At 42.3% G+C, this 24,159-nt stretch overlaps 1 protein-coding gene across 7 annotated transcripts in view; it reads right to left on the bottom strand.

Moving 5' to 3' along the window:
• Positions 1-6,716: 6,716 nt before the first annotated feature.
• LOC131135523 (obscurin-like protein 1) overlaps positions 6,717-24,159 on the bottom strand; it is a 43,809-nt gene continuing 26,366 nt past the window's right edge. For 6 of the 7 annotated variants that reach the window (XM_058081520.1, XM_058081522.1, XM_058081521.1 and 3 more), the window contains 13 exons: positions 23,859-24,134; positions 22,011-22,286; positions 21,655-21,930; positions 21,280-21,549; positions 20,896-21,162; positions 20,502-20,771; positions 19,124-19,390; positions 17,964-18,230; positions 15,794-15,906; positions 15,026-15,179; positions 14,354-14,515; positions 7,657-7,761; positions 6,717-7,593 (listed from right to left, as the gene is read on the bottom strand). In XM_058081520.1, the coding sequence (XP_057937503.1) occupies positions 7,307-7,593; positions 7,657-7,761; positions 14,354-14,515; positions 15,026-15,179; positions 15,794-15,906; positions 17,964-18,230; positions 19,124-19,390; positions 20,502-20,771; positions 20,896-21,162; positions 21,280-21,549; positions 21,655-21,930; positions 22,011-22,286; positions 23,859-24,134 (2,990 nt within the window). In that variant the 3' untranslated portion in view covers positions 6,717-7,306. The remainder of the gene's footprint in view (positions 7,594-7,656; positions 7,762-14,353; positions 14,516-15,025; positions 15,180-15,793; positions 15,907-17,963; positions 18,231-19,123; positions 19,391-20,501; positions 20,772-20,895; positions 21,163-21,279; positions 21,550-21,654; positions 21,931-22,010; positions 22,287-23,858; positions 24,135-24,159) is intronic. The other variant, XM_058081524.1, reaches the window with a different exon arrangement.

Here is a 24,159-nt window from a genome sequence, read left to right as displayed (position 1 = left end):
CCCAGAAACCAATCTAACAATAATAATGTGGTGTTCATCAATTTGGATGTTCTCATATTTACCAGTAAACTGCATAAAATTGTGCACATTGCAGGGCTACATAACTACATGAAGAAATACAGTTACATCTGATTTGTTATATTGGATTAAATACAGTATAACATTATTCCTATTTTTTGTTTTCTTCAACAGCCAGTAAACAATGCTGATTTCATCACTCCGGTCGATATTGATGGAACAGTTCATCAGGTATGCTCCTGTTACATACATAAGCTTTTGTGTGTTATTTAAAAAAAAAAGCTACAGTAGATGCTTTTGGTTCGAGTGTGATTTACAGTAGTTTTATTGAGAAGAAGCCTGAGATGGAACCTTATCTCTCTTAACAGCAGGCAGCTATTTCAGTGTCTTGTACCACAGGAGAACCCACAGACACCACTGGCCATCAATCTCACTCTGTGGGGTGTATTATTCCCCAATTTGTGCTGAGGAATGGCATCACAGTGAATAGTCCACATGCAGGATTTATTTTTGTTGTGCTGTTGTCCAAAGGGCATTGGTCTGTTAGATGTAATCCAGTATGGGCTTGTTCAAGTGGGAAAACAACTACAGTATTACCTGTTTTCACTCAGAATTTGGTTGGTAAACACTGCAGTGCAGGAAAAACTGGCTAGTTTTTTAAGTGCAATATTATATGATAACTGAGTGCATGAATCAGTGGCAAAAATTTTGCTAAAATTTTCCCAGTAAACCAAATCACATGACCACTGGGCCATACATAAACCGAGGTCCCACTGTATTTGGGGTCACTTTGGTCAGAAACATTGTCACTGGATTTTTTTGTATTAAAGGGGACCTATTATGCTCATGTTTCAACCCTTTGTATTGAGTTGTGGTCTCCTATAGAGCAGCTATACACAATAACCCGCACAGGAAACTTTTTAGATCTTCCAGAATCTGCATCTATTCCAGCTGTATTTCCTTTGATTTGTGCTTTCTGCCAAAACAATGTTTTAATTTATTCCACCCAGTGGCCACCTCCGCTGTGATTGGCCACACGGCCAAAGTGCTTCCTAACTATGAGCCATATAAGGAAGTCTGCCTCTCTGTGACATCATAAAGGAACAGTTTTACCACGCCTTTTGAAACCGAGCATTTTGAGCCATCCCAAACTTCTTTAAGAGCTCACTGTCAAATGTGTGAACCATTATCTGAAACTTTGGCATCGTTTAACACAAGAATACAATTTTCTAATTACATTTATAGGTCAGAAAAGTGTCAAAAGCATAATAGGTCCCCTTAGTAGCTCTAAAGCGGTGTTTCTCAAACAGGGGGGTTAGCCCCTCTTGGGGTTGGTGGATGTTGTGAGGTGTCAATCGAGGCACGAGAGGCAGGGGATGCTTGAATGATGCTGGTGCCCACAACTCATACAATAGTTTGTATTAATGAACTAGATTAATTAGTTTTACATGTGTTCAATTGTATTTTGGGGTGGCATGACAGATAATAATCGATAAGCACTGTTTTAAATTATATGACTTATTGACTATCTAGAGCTACTGAACAAAGTTGTTTTAATGGCTTCTATTTCTTGTCTTTTTGTTTCTACAGGTTTATGTGTCAAAGAGACCTCATGTTGATGAATTCCTCAGGCGGATGGGAGAAATGTTTGAATGCATTTTATTCACTGCAAGTCTATCAAAGGTTAGTTGGCTCTCAAACTCAAGTTGTCAAACTCACATAGTTGTCTGAAAGCAAATAACTAAAGCATATAATAATAATTTAAAAAGTACTTTCTGAGGAATTTGGCAGCTGCTGTTGTAAAATCAAATGTTTAGAATTACAGGGGGGTCAATTCTGTGACGGTTGTTGACCCAGAAAACACACTGCACTTAAATGGTAGTGCATACATAAATCATTTTGGTCCAAATTTACAGCCAAGGGCAACGCAACAGCATTAGCTACCCAAGTACAAATTAATGTGAGTTTTTGAAAATGTAGCCTTTCCAAAGATAATTTTGATTGAACCTGAACCCTAGACTAATCTAATGCTATTTTCATTTCATATATAAAACAATATTATATTAAAACACAAAATAAAAAATACATATCAAATAAGCATAGATCGAGTTTGTGCAAATTTTCCAGACATAAGATGATAACAGCGTGTTATGATGTGCGTGTTATGATGTGCGTGCATAGTGCGATTTTACTGTCCACATCTGTGGTCAAGGCCAAAAGTAACTGGATGGAAATAGCAACAACGTACAGGACTTTCCTAGACTGGTTCTTTTAACTTTCTTTCAAAATGACGCACGTAACAAACTTTTTTTCTGCACACAACAGACACAAGTGGTTGGATGCATGGGAGGGAGGAAAACCCATTTTAAACAAAGAACTAATTTTTAAATAGCTGCTGTAATAATGTCAGTTGAATTTTTGTTGAGGTGTGCACTTTGTGTACTAAAGTAAGACCACACTTAGCTCCATCCATATACATTTACATTGAATTTGATGTTGGTGTTTACAAAATGTATTTTTTTCAATGTTTTAGTGGTTAATTTTTGTGCAACCACTCCTACCACTCCTTCTGTTCTAAGATGTAGTCGCTAAACAGTGGATTTCTCCTGTTGTGACAGTATGCAGATCCTGTTTCGGACATTTTAGACAAATCTGGAGCCTTCCGAAGCCGTCTCTTCAGGGAAGCTTGCGTCTTTCACAAAGGAAATTACGTCAAAGACCTAAGCCATTTAGGGAGAGACCTCAACAAAGTCATCATCATTGACAATTCCCCAGCCTCGTACATCTTTCACCCAGACAATGCGGTATGTTTTCCGTCAATTATTTCTCCATAATAAACCGACATGCGGTTATTAAATGTTTGTTGTCAAATCCTACAGGTTCCTGTAGCATCCTGGTTTGATGACTTGTCAGACTGCGAGCTACTCGACCTCATCCCCTTTTTCGAAAGACTGAGCAACGTTGATGACATCTATGATCTTCTCAAGCAACAGAGAGCTCTCGGATGAAAGGGATCATCAGCATCTTTTACCAACATGCCTCTGAGGGGGATGGAAAGTCGAGAATTTTGTGTAATTTGTTGCCTGCAACATGCCTCAGAACAGCGATGACAGGAGCATGTGTATCGGCATGTTTCATCATGTTCTCTTTCAAGAGCAAGCAGGAATTGCTTGCAAGGAAGGACCCAAAAGACCTGATGTAAGAGGTTACGTTAGGTTTTGATCACGGTTTTTTGGCGAGTATGTATGTCCAAAAATAAGAACCCACATTTTTTTTTACAGATCTGGAAAAGGGTATGTTTTCATTTTTTGTTGTTTATCTCTTTTTGCAATGGGGCCAATGGAGGGATGGACACCACAGATGTTGTAGCTGGAACTATGCCTTAAAAAGTATAGAATGTATGTGGATTGTATGTGTATGAACGTCATTGCAATGCGTTTAACTTTGTAATGCAAAAGGTAAACTAGTGATGCTTTGTGGAGCAATTTGCAGTGTAGTTATTGTTTTCAGTAGTTTATCTGTGTGAACATAAACTGTAACATGCCTTTTTTGAATATTGTGTGGATTTATGTGAATAGTTTCATTTTAAGTAAACAAACTGTAATTATATGTGTTAGATGTTTCTTATAACTAAAGTGTTTATTGATCAAATAAAAATATCATGCTCATTACAAGGTAACGTAATTCAGGCAAGTGAATTTATTGTTTTTTGTTGAAATAAAAATGATTAAGAAATAATAAAGAAAGAAAGAATAAAATTAGCGAAAAAAACATCATATCCACCCGAAACGCCCGGGGCTTGTTCCTAATGTTTGAAAGGTGAAGTTTGCCAGTGACGACCCAAGTGCTAAAGCAATCTGTGATTTCATCATGAAAATGATAGCAATGGATGGCCAGCCATTTACCACTGTTGAAGTAATCGAACACCTTGGAGCCATGATTTGTACTGCTGAGCTCAGCTATTTTTTAAATAGATTTTGTTAATAGAAGTGATGGCATAATATTTGATTAGCGCAAATGTACTTGTGCAAAAACTACAGTTAAATCCAAATGTTAAAAGTAATTGTAAGTAATAGAAGTAATCAGTTATAGATGGTGTGCATTCATCTAATCATATATATCTGTATCAAACTGTAAAATTAAATGTTACACTCCATAAAAATATAAACTCTATCTAAAGAAAATACCTATTTCTCACTACAGTTAAACTGCACATGTTGGAGTGGCCAACTCAAGGTACACATGTCCACTAATAATGCTGGCTAATCAGCATCTTCATATGACACATGTGAGATTTAGACAGATTGTAAACATTATTTGAGAGAAATAAGCCTTTTGTGTAAATAGAAACCATGTCCACAATGTTCTACTGTAAGACATAGTCAATATAACATAACAACATACAAAAAGAATTATAGTCTGCAGGTTGATGACAGCCACCGTCACTCACAGACCACCTGTGAAATCTGAGACTGAATCTGACTTGTACTCAGTCAACAAGTTTGACCTTATTCTGTCAAAACACAAACTTTACCAAAACATTTACCTCGACGTCCAAAACAACTCGTATAATCCTAATTTCCTGCAATCTCTTGACGCATTGCCATCAAATGTTTTTTTATTATTTTTTTATTATACTATTATTTGACAATAAACACATACAAGTTCAAGTCTAGTACTCATTTTAAAGATGAAATACCAAAAAAAGCTTAATTCCCTAAACCATGTGATAAGCATCCTACAATTAAAAACAGTTTAGTCTCTGCACGTTTCTGTAGTTCAGTGTTACATGTGGTCATTCCTGCCTGACCTACATACTCTACAAATAGAGCACAACTTTTAACACCCCCCTACATTTTGCAAAATGTTACACTCTCAAAGCCAAAATATTGACGCTATTTATAAGTACCGCGTGTCAGGCCAAATCACGCTTGACACCCTTTCACTATTTTCTGTCCTGAATCGTTTCACTAAGTATTCACGTGACATTTCTTCACTACTGCAGTAAGCAAATAGTCTTCCTTAAAGTGTGTGATAAAGTAGATAATAGACAGTATATTGTATGTGGTAATGAGATGATAGTGGTAAAGCAATGCTAGTTCACGTGTGTGTTTGTGGGTGATTGCACACAGGTATCCCAGTAAGTAAGTCACAGTTGTATGTATATGTGTTATATACACCTGGAAAAAAAGCGACATCATATTTGCATGCCTCCGTGCATGTCCATAATTATGCTCATGGTAACTCACAGAGCAGATTCTGTCATTGTATGCATCTATTAACATCCAATCAGATTTAAAAACAAACAACAAAAAATACATTCAAGTAAATCAAAATGCATTCATTGTGTTTGCCACATTTAATTGAGTGTTACATTGTTAAAATGGCATTTGATTTGATAAACACTAAGCAGTGATTATAAGTTGTAAGGACTCAAAAATGTCAAGCTTATGTTTTCAGACTTGACCCGACCTGTCTTATCCTGACTTGAGACTCGCGAAACACTGACTTTGTCCCACCTCTGCTGATTTGCAATGTGGAACCAAGTGTCTTATAGCGAATTTATCTCAGAACCTCACTTTAGTACGGAGCCTAGCACTTTAACGAAAAACGATGATGTCCGTCATCATCAGTTTGTCTCTAAAACTGTGAGCATATATATAGTTTTTCTTTTTCACGTGGGTGTGCCTGTAATTTTATTTTCATCTTCACAATAGCACAGGTTCATCTCAGAGAATTGTATTGCAACTTTTTGGCTTTTCCAGGTCATCCAGCCTGTGTCCTGCATGCCTTGCCTGGGGTGGATCCAATTTGGCAGGGTTTTCCTTGCAATTTGTTTGTTGCAAGCAGTGCCCTCGGTCGTGCCCTGTCCTCATATATCTATCCCTGACTACTTTCTGTGACCCATACTTTCTACCAGATGCAGTCATAAAGCCCCTATTGGACGAAGCTGCAGACACTGCAGGTCCTTGACATACAAGAAACACCTCAAAATAAAATCAGTGAAATCTGAGCCATTGGGAAGGAACAGTAGTGTTATGATCACCCGATCTTCCAGAACGCAAACGACCATATGCTAAGAGAGGTGAGCGCTCACCTTGTGGTTTTTATAGGGGTCGGTTCTGGCATCTGTTGCTTTTTCCCAGGGACTCGAATCCCTTACCAGTCCGGAGGACCAGGAGAAGAAAACAGAGTCCTCCAAGGAAAGCATTCAATTCAATCATGAAAATTCATTCTCAAAAATACAATTTTGCTCATGATTGCAAACCGTTTAGTTATTGTATAGACATTAGGTTGTGTAAGTGCTTAAAGTAATATTGTTTAATCTTTGTGCTGTCACACTCCAGAAAGGTTTTGTATCTCTAGGGTGACATCTAGAGGTGTTTTCATATACTGCAGCCTGGCGTGATATCTTTTGGTCCCAAAAATGAATGGCAGTAAAGTCCGCCATAATGGTGAGCAAGCGACGTGGACAGGGCTCGTCAGAAAACAGTGTTCTGAGCTGAGTATAAAATAAAGTTATACACAATGTGTACATTTTGATGAAATTGATGAATCTTATTAATTGAACACAATGATATAAATGTGTAAACATTTTACTGCAGAAATACGGTTAATACATTGTAGATGTCAATAAAAAAACCTGAGCAGCAGTATGAAAGAAACTTTTTCCTTCTTTATTTGATGTTTTCCTCCCTTACAGTGGTACCAACGCTTAACAATCAACATACAAAATAACAACACTGGAAATATTTACACAATGCAACAATAAAGTATAAAGTATTTTATTTCTTCTCATTAAACCACTTATTACACTTCCTTGAAATTGGCAGAATAATGTCTGGGAAATGAGATCAAATGAAGGAAACAAATTTCACTTAATATCAAGCTGATATGTGTTTAAATATTTGGCCATTCATACTAAAACCATATGATTTTGCAGTATGTTTTTGATGAGGACCCTGAATTATGTAGGTTAGGTAGCCGTATGTGTCTACAATTGTTGTGCACTATGAAGATATGTTGAAACCTTTATTATACACACACACAGACACACACACACACACAAATGCATAGAACACGCATACTATGTAGGCTCGTATTCCAAGTATCGCCTTGACTTGGAATTGAAAAGATAGTACGGTAACAACTTCTTTGCATGCACAGGCCCCTGCATGCACAGGTACACCCAAAAGACTGTTTAAAGCAGCTAAATAATTACAGACACTTCTCGGTAGTGCAGATATGCACTGTATAAATATAAATATATATATATATATATGTTATTTTATTCAGGATGAGTCTTTCGCTCCACCGTCAGTTTGGCAGAGCATGTATGCTCCCCAACCTGCATACTGTAGGTGCCCTCATCAGCTACCACCACCTGCTGGATGATTAGTTTACGATAGCATCCCTCACTGCTGATCTCAAAGCGTTCCGAGGGCAAGATGACATTGCTGCCTTTGTACCATCGAATACTACATCTTGGGTTAGACACAGTGCAGTCTAAGATCACTCGGCTCTTCTCAAGGGCAGTCTTATCCTGCAGAGGTTTCACGATGCTGACAGGAATCTCTGAAAAGTATGGCACTGAATTTAGACATTTTAAACCTCAGATATATATTTCTATTACATTACCTGTCACTTTCAGTTGCGCAACAGAGTCCACGTGTCTGGCCACAAATTTGATCTCCCCAGAGTCTTCTGGTCGCACATTGCACATCAGGAGGAAGTGTTTGGTCCCTGAAACATGAACAACGAGGATAAACATGTAATTGGGGAAATAATTCAATGCTGATTTTGAAGATTTAACCCCTTACAGTGAACTGATCTTAATGTACTCCTTCTTCGTTGTATACAGTGGTGTGAAAAGGTGTATGTGTTCATGTTACACATATTTGTTTCCCCTTTGTGAGTCGAGTCGATGATGCCAGACCATCTCACCATATCACATTCCCCCCAAACTTCTCTTCACTATATGCTGAAGTTTTCATTGGCAAACTTCAGACAGGCCTGTACATGACTGTGCCTTTTTGTGCAGGGGACCCTGTGGGCTAATTTGTGTGCTTCATGGCCACAAAAGCGGTCTATGAGCGTTATCATTTGTAACCAGTATTTTGTTTGATTTTATATTCTGTTCTGTATGTCATAAAGGAGGTAAAGGAGGTAAATTCAAAAATCAGCAGGGGATTACATATTTACTGAAAAATGCAACACTTTTGTTGCAAAGGCTTCTTTCTCTCATACATTGTTCAAGTCTGCCTAAATCTGGGTTAGTTTTTTTTTTTTTGTCCCGTCCAGCCATTGGGGCAGATAGTATTGTTGATCTAAATGCCCTTACATGCAAGACAGATTTGCTCTGTGTCAGGAAAGGTGTTGGCTACAACTTCCCTGTACCATGAAATTTTATTTGCCGTTATTTGATGTATTTGTTATGCCATTTGGAGCGACTGGACCGGAGCAAGAAGAAGAACAGAAAAGAAGAAGAGAGAAGAGAAAGGTGGGGTCGGGGGGGGGGGGGGGGGGGGGCAGTAGAGGGAGAGACAAAAACAGCAGCAACAAGAATTCCCAAAACAACAACAGTGACAAACAGAACAGTTAAATGTCAATGATGGCTAAGGGTCACACTGGAGATGATATCAGTGAAATGAAACAGTCCAACTTACCAGTAGCAATAGTAACGATGAAGACATGACCCATGATGGTAAACACAATTGCAACCATACAGTTACAGTAATTAAAATCTCACTGCTTGACATCATTATTACTGTAATAATAGCATACAAATACTATATAAACATCAGGGATAAGATAGTAGATTGTGTAGAGAAGCACCCATGTGCTGTGAGTGCCCATATGGAGGTGTGTTGTGTATGTGAATGCGAGTGTGTGAATGTGTAATTGTCACTGAGAATGACAAAAGGAGAGAGACTGCCTTCTACCACCCAGCAACCCCGCCCCGCGCAGTAGGGTGTTCAGAAAAATAAAAGTTTGTGATATTCGCTGTGCTGAGTTTTGATTCAGCTCTACTACCTGTGAGTATTGCACCGCAGTTTGCAATTTCTCCCGCGACATCCCTATCCCGTGCCTCACCACATCAGCCTAGCGTGTATTGTTGCTTGGGAGAAGTTACTCTTACTGTAATGCTTTACCCGTTCTCTTTCTTTCCAGATGGCTAGCACACGATCCAAGAGAGACGTTGTGCTTCTAGGAAATGCTCGGAAAGAGAGTTTGTCCTCGTTAAAACAGCTCCCGACAGTCAAGGAGGTCCTCCTGCGACTTTTCTTCTTCCTCAAGAATGAGAAACAGGATCTGAGTTCAGCATCAGCGCTGGTCATTGAGGAGGTCATCCGTTTGTGGAACCAATCCTCCATTACTACTGCAGAAAAACGTAACGCCGTTCAAAAGTTGAAGGTGGAATACGAGAAATACCGGAAAGTGATGAAAAACCACGACAGGGGAGGGGAAGCACAGGAAAAGAAAGAAGCAGAGTACAATAAGTATTGTCTAGGTCTTTTCGACATCGCCAAAGGGAACGTGATTTCCCACATTGAAATTCAAGAAGACAGGGACTTCCTGAGGGATCAACGCGGTGCCCGGGTGATGTTCCTAGGTGGATCTGATAAGAAGTACGAGGCGAGAATCAAGGCAAAAGACAAGAAACAAAAGGACCTCGAGAGGCGTCGCTGGAAGTCGAAGAGTGAAATCGACAGACTTTTGGCCAAATCAGCGGTTGAGTGTGAGCAATCTCAAGCCACTTCATCTGAAGACGATCACGACGACGATGAGTATGCGCCTCCAAAACCTCTACGCCTACGGTCCCGTACCAAAAAATCCTTTGTGAACCGATCCAATGGTCTGTAGTGACACCATTCTGGCCTTGTTGGTCCGTGTTTAGTATGCCGAGTGTGCATACTGAACAGAGAACAAACAGAACACGCAAACAAAACAGTTACTTTACGAGTTAACAGCATGTACAGTGAACGCACCTTCACACTATAGCAACACATGGTAATGGCATTGGCTGCGTGTAATGGTGTCTACCTATGTGTAATGTGAAAATAAAGGCATCGGCCTCTCGCCCCTGTGGCAGCGGACTATAGGAGCTTTCGCCTAGGGGCAGCAAACTGGACTGGGCTCGGCTGGCAGTGCATGCAACTTCGTCCTTCAGTGGGCACCTGGTACTGGTACAATGTTGTTATCACATACCTGGGTATAGTGAGGCACGGGAATGCGTGTGTGAAAAAAGCTGTTATTTTGCTCAGTTAATGGTTTTACGAAATGGAACCGATTCAGCACTTAGCCGCTTCAAATTTCGAAAGAAAAAAAATCACCATATAAGGGCTGAACACCCTACCGCGCAGCCAGGTCAAGCCCCCACCGCCAGAGATCCTCCGGCCCTGTGGGTGTGGGCAAAGCCAGGGCCGACTCCCCAAGACCCGCCCCCGAAGCAACTCCCCGAAGAGACCAGCAAGAGGCCATGGAGGAGCAATCCCAACCAGCAACAGGGCGCCAGCAGGCCGGAGGAGAGCCGCACCCCCGAGACCAGTGGGAGACCATACCCCACTAGGGCAGAAGGGCATCGAAGGCCACACACCCGTGGGCACAGGGGCGCCCCCGCCGGCCGGAAGGGAGGCCGGAGGCACCGCCTGGGTCCCAGACCCACAACCAGGCCCCGAGCCCAGGGAGGTGCGGACCGCCAAGGCATAGCACCCCCAGACTCCCCTCGACCACGGCATCAGGGCTACGGCAGTGTGGCAGACAAAGGAGCAGGTGAGGGGAGGAGGCCCGCACATGAGCAAGCGGAGGGGGCGAGCAGGCGAGTGGTGAGGCGCTCCACTTCGCCGGCCGACACCCGCCGGGCAGCTCACCCCCGTGAGGGAGAGCCATAGCTCCAAGTCACGGGGAGGCCAAGCACCAGAGCCGGGGAGTTAAGACCAGCACAAGGCCACCGACGGACCCCACCATCCACCGGGAGGGCCAGCCCCCCCCCGCCCCGAGAACCAGCAGCGCTCCACCCACGTACCGGAGAACCATCCCCGACGAGCCTTAAGGCAAGACTGGGGATGGGCAAAGACAGGGACAGCGATGCGGCAGAGCATAGGACCAGTGGCAGCAGACACCCAAACGCCCGGAAGAGCACCGCCCCCCCAGCAGGCCCCACCCCGAGGAGCATGCTCCCCATCCCCACACGCCACCCAGGCCCCCGTCCCCATGAGCAGGATCAGGCCCCCTCCCAACACACAGCCCGGTCCCCGCAGCAGCCACCACAGCGCAACAACCCCAAGCCACCACCGTAGACTTCCGGCCCCCAGCAGCGCGGACCCCACCGCCTGGAGGCCGGTGAACGCCCCCCCAAGGGCACGTTGGCGCCCGTGACCCAGGACAGACCCAGGGAGGTAGCGCCAACCATGACACCAGGGCAAGCCCCGGCGTCAGCTGGTTCCAGCGGGACCCCCAGGAAGGCCTGCCCCCATAGGGCAGGCCTATGTGTGTGGTGTATGTGTGTGTGTGTGTGTGTGGAGCAATGGTGGGTCCCATGCCTGCCCAGATCCCCCCCCAGAACTGAGTGTCTAAGGTGCGGTTAAAATTGAAGGGTGACCAAGCCAGAGGAATGCCGAGGACAAAAGGGCATCCGCAAGGAAACCCTTCGCCCCCGGCAAAACCAGTTGCAGGCCACCCCCCAAAGTCCTACATGTATGTGAGGTGGTGCAGTGCAGCAGGGAGGATCGGGGCCCCACACACGCCCACCCCGCACTACCGGCCAACCGAGCCGGGCAAGCCAGCCGCCCGGAGCAAGCCCTGGGCCACAGGACCAACCACGAGCCCCACCCAGCCCATCGTGGCGGCCAGTCCGGCCTGCCAGCTCCCCCCCGGAGAGCCCCACCAGAGATTGTGCCAGCTACGCCACCCCCGGACCACCAGGAGCCGCGGACAAACCACACGCCCCGAGGCAGCTCCTACAACCACCAGAACAGCAGGGACCGCGCCCCGGCAACACATCCGTCACCATGGCAGCCCAGGGAGTGACACCACAGAGACCGCAGGAGAACCGGGACCCGCATGGGGAAGAGCCCAACCCCGCCCCCCGGGCACGTGAGCCAAGAGTGCCAGGGCGGGACAGAGACACACACACCAGGCAGCAGAGCCCACCAGGTAGACGACACCCCAACAGCCGCAAAAAGTGAATGCCCCCCCAGTCCCACCCTCCACCACAGCGCCGACCCGTCTCCACCACATCTCCCATCCACCCACGGACCCGCCGAGTAGGACACCCCGGAGGCGGGAAGACCGCCACCAGACCGGAGACAGAAGGGGCCAACCAGACACCGGCAAATAGCAGGGGCCGCCCGTGAGCCACCGGCCAGCCCCACCTCCCAACCCTTGGTCAAGGCCCCCCCACGACCCAGAGCCCACCACCCCGCCCCCCAAGCAAGCCCCCCGCTAATCCCGGCCCGCGCCGCACAGAGCACCACCCCCACCGCTATCCGCCCCGCTACCCACGCACCCATCGGCAAGCCCCCCCACCCGCCCGCTCCACATCCACCACAACCCAGCCATCCCCCCGCCGAAGGGAGGGAAGCAGGTAATGCCCCAGCACCGCACCTCCCCACCCAGAGCCCAAGCTGCACAAACGAGACCCCCCCTCCCGTATGAGCTTACCAGGCGCCCCACCCGGGGCCATACACCTACCATACACAAAAATTAAAATTGAAAATAAAAATAATAAATAAAAAATAAAGTAAAGTAATTGATAATAATAATAATAATAGTAATCATAATAATAGTAATCATAATAATAGTAATCATAATAATAGTAATCATAATAATAGTAATCATCATAATAATAACAATAGTAATAATAATAATAGTAATAATAATAATAGTAATAATAATAATAATAATAATAGTTATGGATAATAGTTATGTATGTATAATAATGATACTACTATTGATACTTAATATATAATAAGTTATATATAATATATTTTCTAATAATTTAGATCTTTTAGCTATTTTAGATATGATAATAATAAATATATACATCAAAATATATCAAAATATATACAAATCTGGGTTAGTTAACGCCTCTTCTTTGCTGAGAAAATCCATCACAGGTGTGGCATATCAGTGCGCTGAATTGACAACATGATTATTGCACAGGTGGGCCTGAGGCTTAAAACAATAAAAGGCCACTTGAAAATGAGCAGTTTTATCACACAGCACAATGCCACAGATGTAGCAAGTGTTGAAGGAATGCGCAATAGGGATGTTGACTGCAGGAATGTAGTCAAGAGTCTAGAGCTGTGAGCCGTGAATTTAATGTTTATTTGGAGACCATGAGTAAAGCCCTTTTTTACCTTCTGGTTACTCTAAGTGTTTCCACATTAACCTATTGACGGCACAGCATCAGCCCAGGGATTCTTAGACATAGTCACTGGTAGGAGCGCACTGATCAGTATTAGCTGATTTCAGCAAAAAAGCCTGTGATTGGCAATGAATTTTCAATGCTGATCACAAAAAACAATTGCTCGTACCACTGCAGCCTGTAGAGAACACTCAACAACAAGCATGTTGCGTTGGGAGCATGTTAAATAGCTTTAATACCACATTTGAAGACTTGATTTGAAGATTTGAACACTTGACGGCCTAAGAGGAGTTTGAGGCTCTGGTACAAAAGTCAGTCAAAGAGCAGCTCACATAGTTATCACTCGCCTGTATGTTTGTGAAAGTCATAAGGCAAAAATAAATATTTTAATTCATCAGACTACGTAGATGACCAGCCTTTCTCAGCAGTGGAAGACGGGGGGTTTCGCCGAGTGCTCTCTCAGCTGGAGCCCGGCTACCTGTGACCCGTCAGAGGTCCACCAGAGCTTGTGGAGCTTGTGCTTTTTCTGGCGGACTTTTCACTTCTAAAATGTTTATTTTGGGGGGCAAGCCAGAGGGGCGTTGAAAAACCTGCCTGTGAGGTTTTGGTGACGTGTGTGCACTGTGTGCCTCTCAGCCAATTTACTACTCCGCAGGGTAGACCAGGTCAGAGCTGGACAAAATGACCACTGGGTGCACCATACTCCGCCACCTTGCGCTGCGCCACCTTGCGCTGCGCCACCTTGCGCTGCGCCACCTTGCGCGGCGCCACGCCATGAAAATATAGCCCAATGTGCTTATCTGACCATAATATAAGAACATTTTCTGATATTTTTTTATTTTGAAATTGTTTTTCTGTTGCTATGCATGCTTAAAACGCAAATCAAGGATGTTCATCAAGGATGAAATCAGTACAATTTAAGATCTCTCCCACTCAGGAGAAAAAATCATGAAAATGTACACAAACCTTCCTGGCGGATCTTGATGGTACTGGTTTGCTGTATCATCTCCCTGTTTTTGTACCATAACCCAGGTATATCCTCCACGGAGATCTCGCAAACAAATACAGCATTCTGATCTTCCAGGATGCTTACGTCCTCCAGGCCCTGTACAATCAGCAACTCTCTTTCTGTGAATGAATATATACAACATTCATTTATGTTTATTAATAACACAGTGTCATGTGATACCTGTTCCATTCCCTAAAACTACAGCAGCCCATAACTACAGTTAACTGCTGAGCATTCCATCAGTGTTATGTAAAAATTCCCAGCAGATGGCAGTGTTGGCTAGATTGAAGCATTGAAGTCTTGTTAGGTTTTCCACACCAAACCCCCGTGTATGTTGTTTGCAAGCTAAAAACAATGCAAAACATGCAAGTTAGTTAATTGTAGACCAAATATGTTGTAGGTGTAGTGTGGAAGGTTGTCATCACTTTACATTGGCCCTAATGGTCTAATGTCTATTCTCTAGCTGCACCCTGTCTCCCACCCAATATCAACTGACACAGGCTCCAGTCTTTGGGGACCCTGCATAGGTTAAGCAGTATAGACCATGGATGGAGACTGTGTGACAAAGATTTTTCAAAATAGAATGGATCCTCTGCCTTAAGGAATTATTTTCAGACAGCAGACTTTACCATAGACCTCCACCGTGCAGCATGTGGTCACTTCACCGGCATCACAGGTGTACACACCAGAATCACTGACATGACATTTTGTGATCTGAAGAAATCGCTTTCGTCCGATTGAATAAATGCGTACGTTTCCACCAGGCTTCACATCTCTACCATTCTGAGGAAGAAAACAAAATAACTCATTCACTTGCTGAAATGAAATGTAATTATTTGCCAACAACTTAGACATATATTAAGACTATAATGAAGACAACAGTGAAGAGATAAATAGAGTAGAAGAGAGATGTAATGATTTTCACATCAGACTTACTTTAAATTGAGGTCACAAAGAATATTAGAGTCTTCGAGAATGATACAACATGATTTGATTAGGGCTACAACTAATGATTATTTTCTTTGTTGATTAATCTGAAGCATGTTGTTTGATTCATTGAGTAATTGGTGATGCCCTACACCATGGGTGTCCAAACCTATTGAAAAACACCAGATACTGAAAAATGTAAGGATGCAAGGGGCGCACATAGTAGCACACGTAGTTATGCTATGAAGCGCTATATATTTCAAGAAAAAAATGCATCTCATCTTTATGATATAATATAATGAACTTTTTATGATGAATTTTGGTATTTGCTCTTTGGTCTTTACTTACTTTACAAAGGTATGCACTTTTTCTCTTTAAATTCAATGTGTGTGGCTTTCATTCCTGTACGCTCAACAGTACGGAAATTGCAGAATTACGGAAATTTCTTTACACCCAAAGTAGGGACTTGCCTTCATCCATTTCACGTCCACGTTTTGCCTTGAAAGCTCACATTCAATGGAGACTATTGCTCCCTCTGGGAACTTCTGGTCCTCTAGTTTTCTGAAAATTGTCACTGGAGGCTCTGCCAGAGAAGAAGCAAAATTAAGTGAAGCAAAAGAAAATTTTCACAAATGGACTATGGAGACAAATGTTCAACTATGTTGACCAAACTGTAAGGTATATGTACAGTTAAGTTGTGCATTATTTACTGTGATGACATTTTGATCCTGTTGTCATCAACTGGATGAAAGTCTGAATCCTGAGCTCATAGGGATGAATACTGAGTGACTTGGCAGTGAGCGGATTATTTTTACAGCATGAGGTTAAACTTGCAGCTGACAGAAAAGACTAAGCAAAGCTACCGCTTTTCATTGGGTCATGCAAGGCTATTTTGTGTTTGGAACGTGAGCTCGGATAAAGGCAACAGTAGCCAGTCCAAAGTGCCACTCCATTCTGTTATCATGCCACCATCGTCTGTCATCTGATATACTCTGAGTGGACCTCTTTAGCTGCCAATCTGGATTCTCTACCAAATACTCTTTGTTTTCTACTAGTTTGTTTTCCAAACACATATATGCCATACATTATAGTTTGGGCTGAGTCATTTTACCTTTAATTTACAAAGGACATTTTACAGGTCCTTTCTTCCTGCAGCTGTCAGGCTGTACAACCAGCACCGCTCCCAATAGACTTCTACACCGCTATGTACATCTGTGTAATACTTGCTTTTATAGTCAGTATAGTTACTCCAGACCCCATTCACTGTGCAATATCTGATCAACCTCCATGTGCAATATTAAGGGCTCTAAATGCAACATACTAAGTTCTATGTGAAGTATTTCCATAATGCCTCATATTAACTCTCTAACAAGATCTCAGTGTATAGACTGGTCATATATCTCATCTCGTTTCATATTATCTACATATTGTATTGTATATAACTCTGGGAAAAACTGTTGATTTTTGTTAATACTTGGGTTGTTTATATTGTTTATTTTTCTATATTGTGTATTTTGTACTGCTTAACTGACTCTGTACTCTTGCTGCTGTGCAATACAAATTTCCCCACTGAGGGACAAATAAAGGCATATCTTAATCTTAATCTTAATTTTAAATTACATTTACACACTCTTCGCCTCACCACTGGTTTTAGCTCTTCCCCTAACCCTTAAAATCAAGGGCCGAGACAAAGGGGGTAAAGTTCATAGTCCATTTTAACTTAATTCTGAAATTTCACCAAAAAAACAATATCCCCAACTTTTTGTGAGTACTGTATGTTTTGACTTGAGATAATACAATTAATACTTTTTAATATTCAAATACAGTACAGCCCCGCATTTCGCGTCAGTTCCGTGCCAGACTTAACAGCGAATTACGAAAAAACTCAAGTATTTGAGATGCCCATAAAGGTGTCGATTTTTGGCAAAGCCTCATTTTTACGGACCAAAATTAACTTTTTAATTAATATATGGGAGTACTTAAGTAACAACAAAATGAGGCAATGCGGAATGCCGTAAAATGAGGCCTACTGGTATAAGTTTCACTTCCACGTTGCCTCATGCAACTATGGTGCGTTCAAGGACGGCTGAACAAAGTGCGGTAACTCAATGCTTGATGAAAATCAGTGAAGCATAAACAACAGCACAACATAAACACAGAGGGTTGGTAAATGTAAGCAGCACATTTTATATGTACGATAACATAGTGACATTACTGAGTTGGGTTGAATGAGATGTGTTTTCTCTATATAAGCTGGACTATTTTCAGAGGAAAAATATATATAATTGACCAAAAATACACTGATTTGCAAATCGCAAATGTGATTTTGGTGAAAATGAGAGTTAATTTTAAGTTCAACATCCACAAACAAACAAACAAACAAATAAATAAATAAATAATGGGCCAATGTACCACTTAGCAATGGAGCACCTACAGCCACTTATTTTAATTATAAATATACAAAAACAAAAAACTCGGAGACCTAGTGACATTATTTTTGTAAGTGGCCACATTCAATAAAATTTGTATTTAGAGATTTAATATTATAATAATAATTATTATTATTATTAATCAGCTACTATATTTTGTTTTATATTAATGAGCTCAAATCCTGAGGGTCCTCGTCTTTAAATAACCTACCCTTGACAACAAGCCGTGCTGATGTTTTCAGATTCTCCACACAGAACATGAGGGTGGCGGTGTCTTCCACTGAGAGGTTTGAAATAGTTAAGCTGTGGACTTGTCCCTTGGCGCTCATTCGGAAGTGATTTGTTGGCTTAAGCTGGAATCCATTTCTCCACCAGGTGCTGGACACATTGGAATGAGACAATTCAACCTCAAAGGTGGCTGTTTCCCTCTCCATTGTCTTTACGTCCGCCAGGCCTTTCTTGATTGTGATTTTTCGTTCTGTAGAGAAGTTTATGAAACGTCAAATTCCTTTAGAGAATTATAATATATTACCTGAAGATTCATCTATCTGCATTTTGTCTAATTTTGTTTGTGTACCATTTAAAACAGTAAGCATGCACTGTGGCATGTGTTTACTTTACTGTACAACATAGAAAAAATGCTCATACTGACATTGAGATATTTAAGACATTTCAGTATGGGAATTTATACAAACCCAACTCTGAAACTGCCAAGATTTTTTCATTAATTCTAACATAGAGGATCATTCCCAGTGGAAAAAAAGGAGTGTTATTTTGGAGACCCGATGACAACAACCTTAGGTTTGAAGGCCAGGGTGTAAATTTAGAAGCAATGAGGGGAGATCCAAATTCATTGGAGGTGCCAGCAGCCTGAACAGCCTGAGGTCCTGACTCTCCCCTTCCCACCCCTACTAGTGATGAAAGAACAGCCTTTAATTCACTCTATGGTCAGAGGATCATGGGAATAACAGAAGCATGCATAAACAAAAAGAAAGTAATAATAATACGTGTTTATATGGTATTCATGCACCCTTTACTGCTTTAGAAAAATTCAATATGCTATTGTGAATGTACTTGAAATTGTCATGTGATCTGGTTCAGCACAGGTAGCGGCAAGCTCAGTGCTTCTCATGAGCCACAAATACTATGCTCTCAAAGTTGACTTATGCAGGGGGGCAGTCAGCTGTCCGTTGTTGTCATGTTCCAGTACAAGTGCCACGCTAGTCCTCAGTCACTCAAATTACTCTTACTCAGTTTGAATTGAACGTGCTACACAAGAAGCTGCGATGCAGCACAAGCGACATGAGGCGTCGTCAGCAACGCCGGTAAACAAACAACAACAGGGCATCGTGAGAACACGAGCGCACTTACGTTCCACTGTGAGCTGGGCTTGTGTGCGATCATGAAGGGTCTCACAGCTATAGGTGCCCCGATCAGACTTGGTGAGGTTGTGGATAGTAAGACTGTGTTTTGGGCCATTGTGTTTGAGGGTGTACTTGGGCCCGTGGTGGAGCAGCACGCCTTGCCTCATCCACTGCACTTCACTTGAATCGAGGCTCACCTCCACTTCAAGAGTTGCCTCACTGTATTCCTCAGCTATAACGGGCGTCATCTTCTTGGTGAACATCACCTGTTGCTCTAAAGAAATGAATAGAATGGACAACCCATTAGCTGTGTCAGTCACATGAACAGATGCTGCACACACAGCAGCCACACCCAGGCATAGTGAAACTCAATATAAAGAAATCCAGCAATGTACAGTATAAATTGAAGGACAGCGTGTAAGCTGAAAGCTCTCAGGAATCTGTCCCTCCTACTACGCCAAGCCACGTGTCTCTGTCAGTTACCAGGGCGAGTTTAACAGGAGAAGCTGCTAAGCACAAGCCATCAAAGGCACCTTTTCAACTATTTTAAATTGTCTGATAGGCTCATTATTTATCACATACAGTATACTACCTGGGGTACTAATGTTGCCCGACCTTCAATTGTAATAACAGCTAATAAAGGCTGCTGGGAATGCAAAATCCTCATGTTTTTCACATTTTATTGAAATCTCTACATATGCTACAGGCAATTCTCGTTCAATAATTTCCGGACAATAAGTCACACTTTTTTCATGGTTTGGCTGGTCCTACGACTTTTACTCTGGAGCGATTTATATGTTTTTTTTCCCACACTGACAGCCATAATCGCATGTTTGCATGAATCATCAACTTCACACAGATAATGTCTTACACATCACTTACACACATACACAGTACACATATAGTGGGATAATAATAAATAGAAAAACTTCCATGTCAATTTCAGATTTTAAATAATGTACAGATTTCCAGGTAAACTACACCCACTTCCGGTTTGTGCCCCACCCAGTCCAAAGTACAGATACAGACACAGATAATTTAGATGGGTAAACAGATACAGATAGTGGTGTACTCGCTCATCCCTAATACTTTGACATGGTCATGGGAGGACGGAGGACCGAAAGTAACCACAAAAGGCCATAACATGTAATTCCGCTAACCAAGGACCACCTTTAGTAGTAAACTCTGTGTTCCGTTTTTTTAGATGAAAGACCAAATGTTTTAGATTTTCACATTAATACAGCAATAATAGAAAAACAAAATAATAGCAACAAACCAAAGAAATAAGAGATTGTCATGTGAAGAATGCACGTAATTGTGACAAATACTTTACTTTCTATTACCAAAATTGTTTTCTGCGAATTGTTGATGGACAGAACACTCACCTTGAACCTGGAGTTCACCCTTTGATACCAATCCCTCTGCATCAGCTGTCACTATGCCGCTATCTGAAACCATGCAGTTATGGATACAGAGCATGTGGCATAGTCCATTGCTGGAAACAACAGTGCGCTCATTCAGGACTACCTGTTTGCCATTCAGGCACCACACCAACTCAATGTCCTCTGGTGAAACCATGCACTTAAATACTGCATCTTCTCCTTCACAAACTGTAATGTTATGAAGTTCCCCAATGAACTCCACAACACGGGGAGCTGAAAGCAAAGCAATCAGCAAATAATTTAATTTTGCAAGTGATTTTCAGATGACACAGACAGTGATACATTTACTCCCCCCCACCCCCCCAACACACACACATTCACCTCTGAAGTTACTTACTGTTCACAGTGACAACAGCTGAGGTTCTGTCATCTGTGCTTTCACAGGCATATTCACCAGCATCTTCATCCGCCACTTCATGGACAGAAAAACTTCGCTCTCGACCTTGTGCCCTTATTCTGCAACGATGGCTGGGTGAGATCTCTTGGCCATCTTTCAGCCACTGGACGTCTCCTTTTGGCTTATTGATCTCACATCGTAATATGAGGCTGCTGCCCCTCAAAGACACAACATTCTCCAGTGGTCGGATAAATTTCACCTTCATTTCTAATGAGGAGATATAGAATATCATTTCAACAGAAGTAACTTGGTGGCAGTTATCATCAAGGAAATATTTATGATGGAATCAGGGACTCATTTTGATTAGGGGTGTCAAATACTTACCTTTGACAAAAAGACTGAAATACATCTCATCTGTGCTTGCATCACAGACATAGTCTCCAGAATCTGACAGCTGCAGGGGATTAATGGTGAGCTTGTGGGTATTACCCTCACTGGAGATGTGAATGTTGTCCTTGTTCAGTAGTTGGCCATCTTTCAGCCACCGCACATTAACTTTGTCTTGGCTCACAACAGCGCACAGTGTTACACTCTCATTTTCATAGGCCAAGATTTTATCATTTGCCTTTTTATTCACAAACTTCACTGGTTCCTCTGTGGGCAAAAGGTATAAAGAAGTATGAAAAGCTATTATTGAATTTCAGTCTAATGTTAATTTCATGTCAAATCCAATATCTATTTGTAAATATATATTCTTACCTTGAACCTCAACAATTGTGATCAGTTTGTCATCCGTGGCATCACAAACATATTTTCCAGAGTCTGATGGCTGAAGTCCAGAGAGAACAAGCTTCCTCATGACGTCATGGCTGTAAATTTTAACACGAGTGTCTGGTTTCAGTATCTCGCCATTCCATAGCCACTGAACAGTGGCGTTTGGCCGAGACACCTCACACTCTAAAATAAGTTCTTCTCCTGCAAGTAATATATGATGCTCTGGGTGGCCAGAATTTCCAACAATCTTAACAGGAGGCTCTAAACAAAAAAACATTAACAGTCAGTGTCTTCCTGATCAAAGAAAAATGTTTGCAATCTATAATTATTAACACAAATACCTGCAACAGTGATATGGAACACCATTTTATCATCCAGTGCATCGCAAGTGTAATCTCCTGAATCCTCTAGCGAGGCGTTTAGGACTACCAATGAACGGAAAACACCCTGCTCTTCACTACAGTATTGCTCAGTGTCGTCAATTCGCTGATCATTTTTGTACCAGCTGACAGATGCGTTTGGCCTGGATAGTTCACAGACTAGAATAATGTCATCAGACACTAAGAATTGCTTTTCTGTTTTTGCGTCCGTTTTTCCAATAATTCTTACAGGCAACTCTGAAAACGAACAAGAAAAGAACATGAACAAACATTGAACAAATTTTCCTCTAGAAGAGGGGTCTCAAACTTACAGGTCAGAGTTGAGCCATATTTTGTGGCCCCTGACTTGACATAAGTGGGACCATGCAATCTGGGTGATTCCTAATTATGTTATCGTGAATCATATAAGACAGCGATTCTCAACTGGTGGGTGGACTCCCAACAGTAGGTCAGGGGTCAATGTTGGTTGAGTCGTAGATAGCGAGTGAAAAATTCCATAAAATATCTGATTTGTAGTCTTATTTAGTGTGATTTTGATATTTGATGTGTTTCAAATTCATGTTCCTTCTCGTTTTCTTAATAAAATGTCTTAATTAATTCCCCTAAAATGTATTCATTTTCTACTGCTTATCCTCACAAGGGTCGTGGGGGGTGCTGGAGCCTATCCCAGCTGTCTTCGGGCAAGAGGCGGGGTACACCCTGGACTGGTTGCCAGCCAATCACAGGGCACATATAGACAAACAACCATTCACACTCACATTCATACCTATGGACAATTTGGAGTCGCCAATTAACCTAGCATGTTTTTGGAATGTGGGAGGAAACCGGAGTCCCCGAAGAAATCCCACGCATGCACGGGGAGAACATGCAAACTCCACACAGAGATGGCCGAGGATGAAATTGAACTGGGGTCTCCTGGCTGTGAGGTCTGTGCGCTAACCACTTGACCGCCCTGCAGCCCCCTAAAATGCAATTTGTTCATATAATAATGTGTATTAATGTTTAAAAAGATGCCATAGACTATTAAAAAATACATTTGCTTGGTTTGACTCAAATAAAAGTGGGTCGTGACTTATTGACCAAAAGTGTGGGTCCCCCGTTGAGACCATTTGAGAACCCTTGCGATAAGAGGCGGTCAGGGGCAATTTCACTGGCTGAAAGGAAGAGGCTCTTTAATTGGGCAAGTGATAGCCAACACTCAACTCACACTGAGATTGTCACATACTCAAATGAATGGGTGCATCACGGGACAAAACGCAGTCCTTTTCAGCACTTGGGAATGTGACCAACCACAGGGTAGTGGCTGTGCCTGGAGGCGGGCAGTGGGTGGAATACATTAAAACAGACAGTTTTTGCGGGAAATACAGCTGAATCAGTTTAGATTCTGGAATAACTACAATGCTTTCTGTGCTGGTTATTGTGTGTAGCTGCTCTATAGGAGTCCACAACTCAATAAAAAGGGCTGAAAAATTAGCATAATAGGCCAAAGTGCTCCTGACAATTACTTGAGAAAGCCATTTGTTTTATTTATGTTTTATATTTCTTGTATCACTTATGGTCTACCATCGTTCAGAATCATGACTGTTTCCAGTGGTGTTTGTTGACAAGTTAATTACTCGATTGAAATGTGATTCGGAGTGAATACTTAAAGTGGCCGAGCCTCACCCAGACTCTACCTCCAGCGGCCCCCAGGTAAGCCAGGTTTGAGACCCCTTTTCTAGAACGTATTTACTGAGCCCACAATTCACATTAAATATGATATAGCAGTTTAACCTGACTGTTATGTGTAATACTAAAAGTATGACCTACCTTGCACTTTAACATGGAAATCCATCACATCATCTTTTGCATCACATATGTATATTCCTGCATCTTCTAGAGTTAGTGAGTGAATTGTCAATTGACGCATTACACCATCTTCAAAAATGGTGACAGTTGCAGAGTCTTCCACATCTTCGCCATCCTTCTTCCAGTGAACTACAGCATTTGGTCTGGATACTTCACAATCCAAAACCATGGCTTCCCCAACCACTTTTTCAACTCTGCACAACATCTTTCTTGGACGGACAAAGCGAACAGGAGGCTCTGTGAATGTTACAAAGCATTGTGA

Source organism: Doryrhamphus excisus, chromosome 9, assembly GCF_030265055.1.
Source record: "Doryrhamphus excisus isolate RoL2022-K1 chromosome 9, RoL_Dexc_1.0, whole genome shotgun sequence".
Taxonomy (NCBI): domain Eukaryota; kingdom Metazoa; phylum Chordata; class Actinopteri; order Syngnathiformes; family Syngnathidae; genus Doryrhamphus; species Doryrhamphus excisus.
Note: the sequence above shows the minus strand (reverse complement) of the source record. Positions and strands in the feature narration are given on the sequence as shown.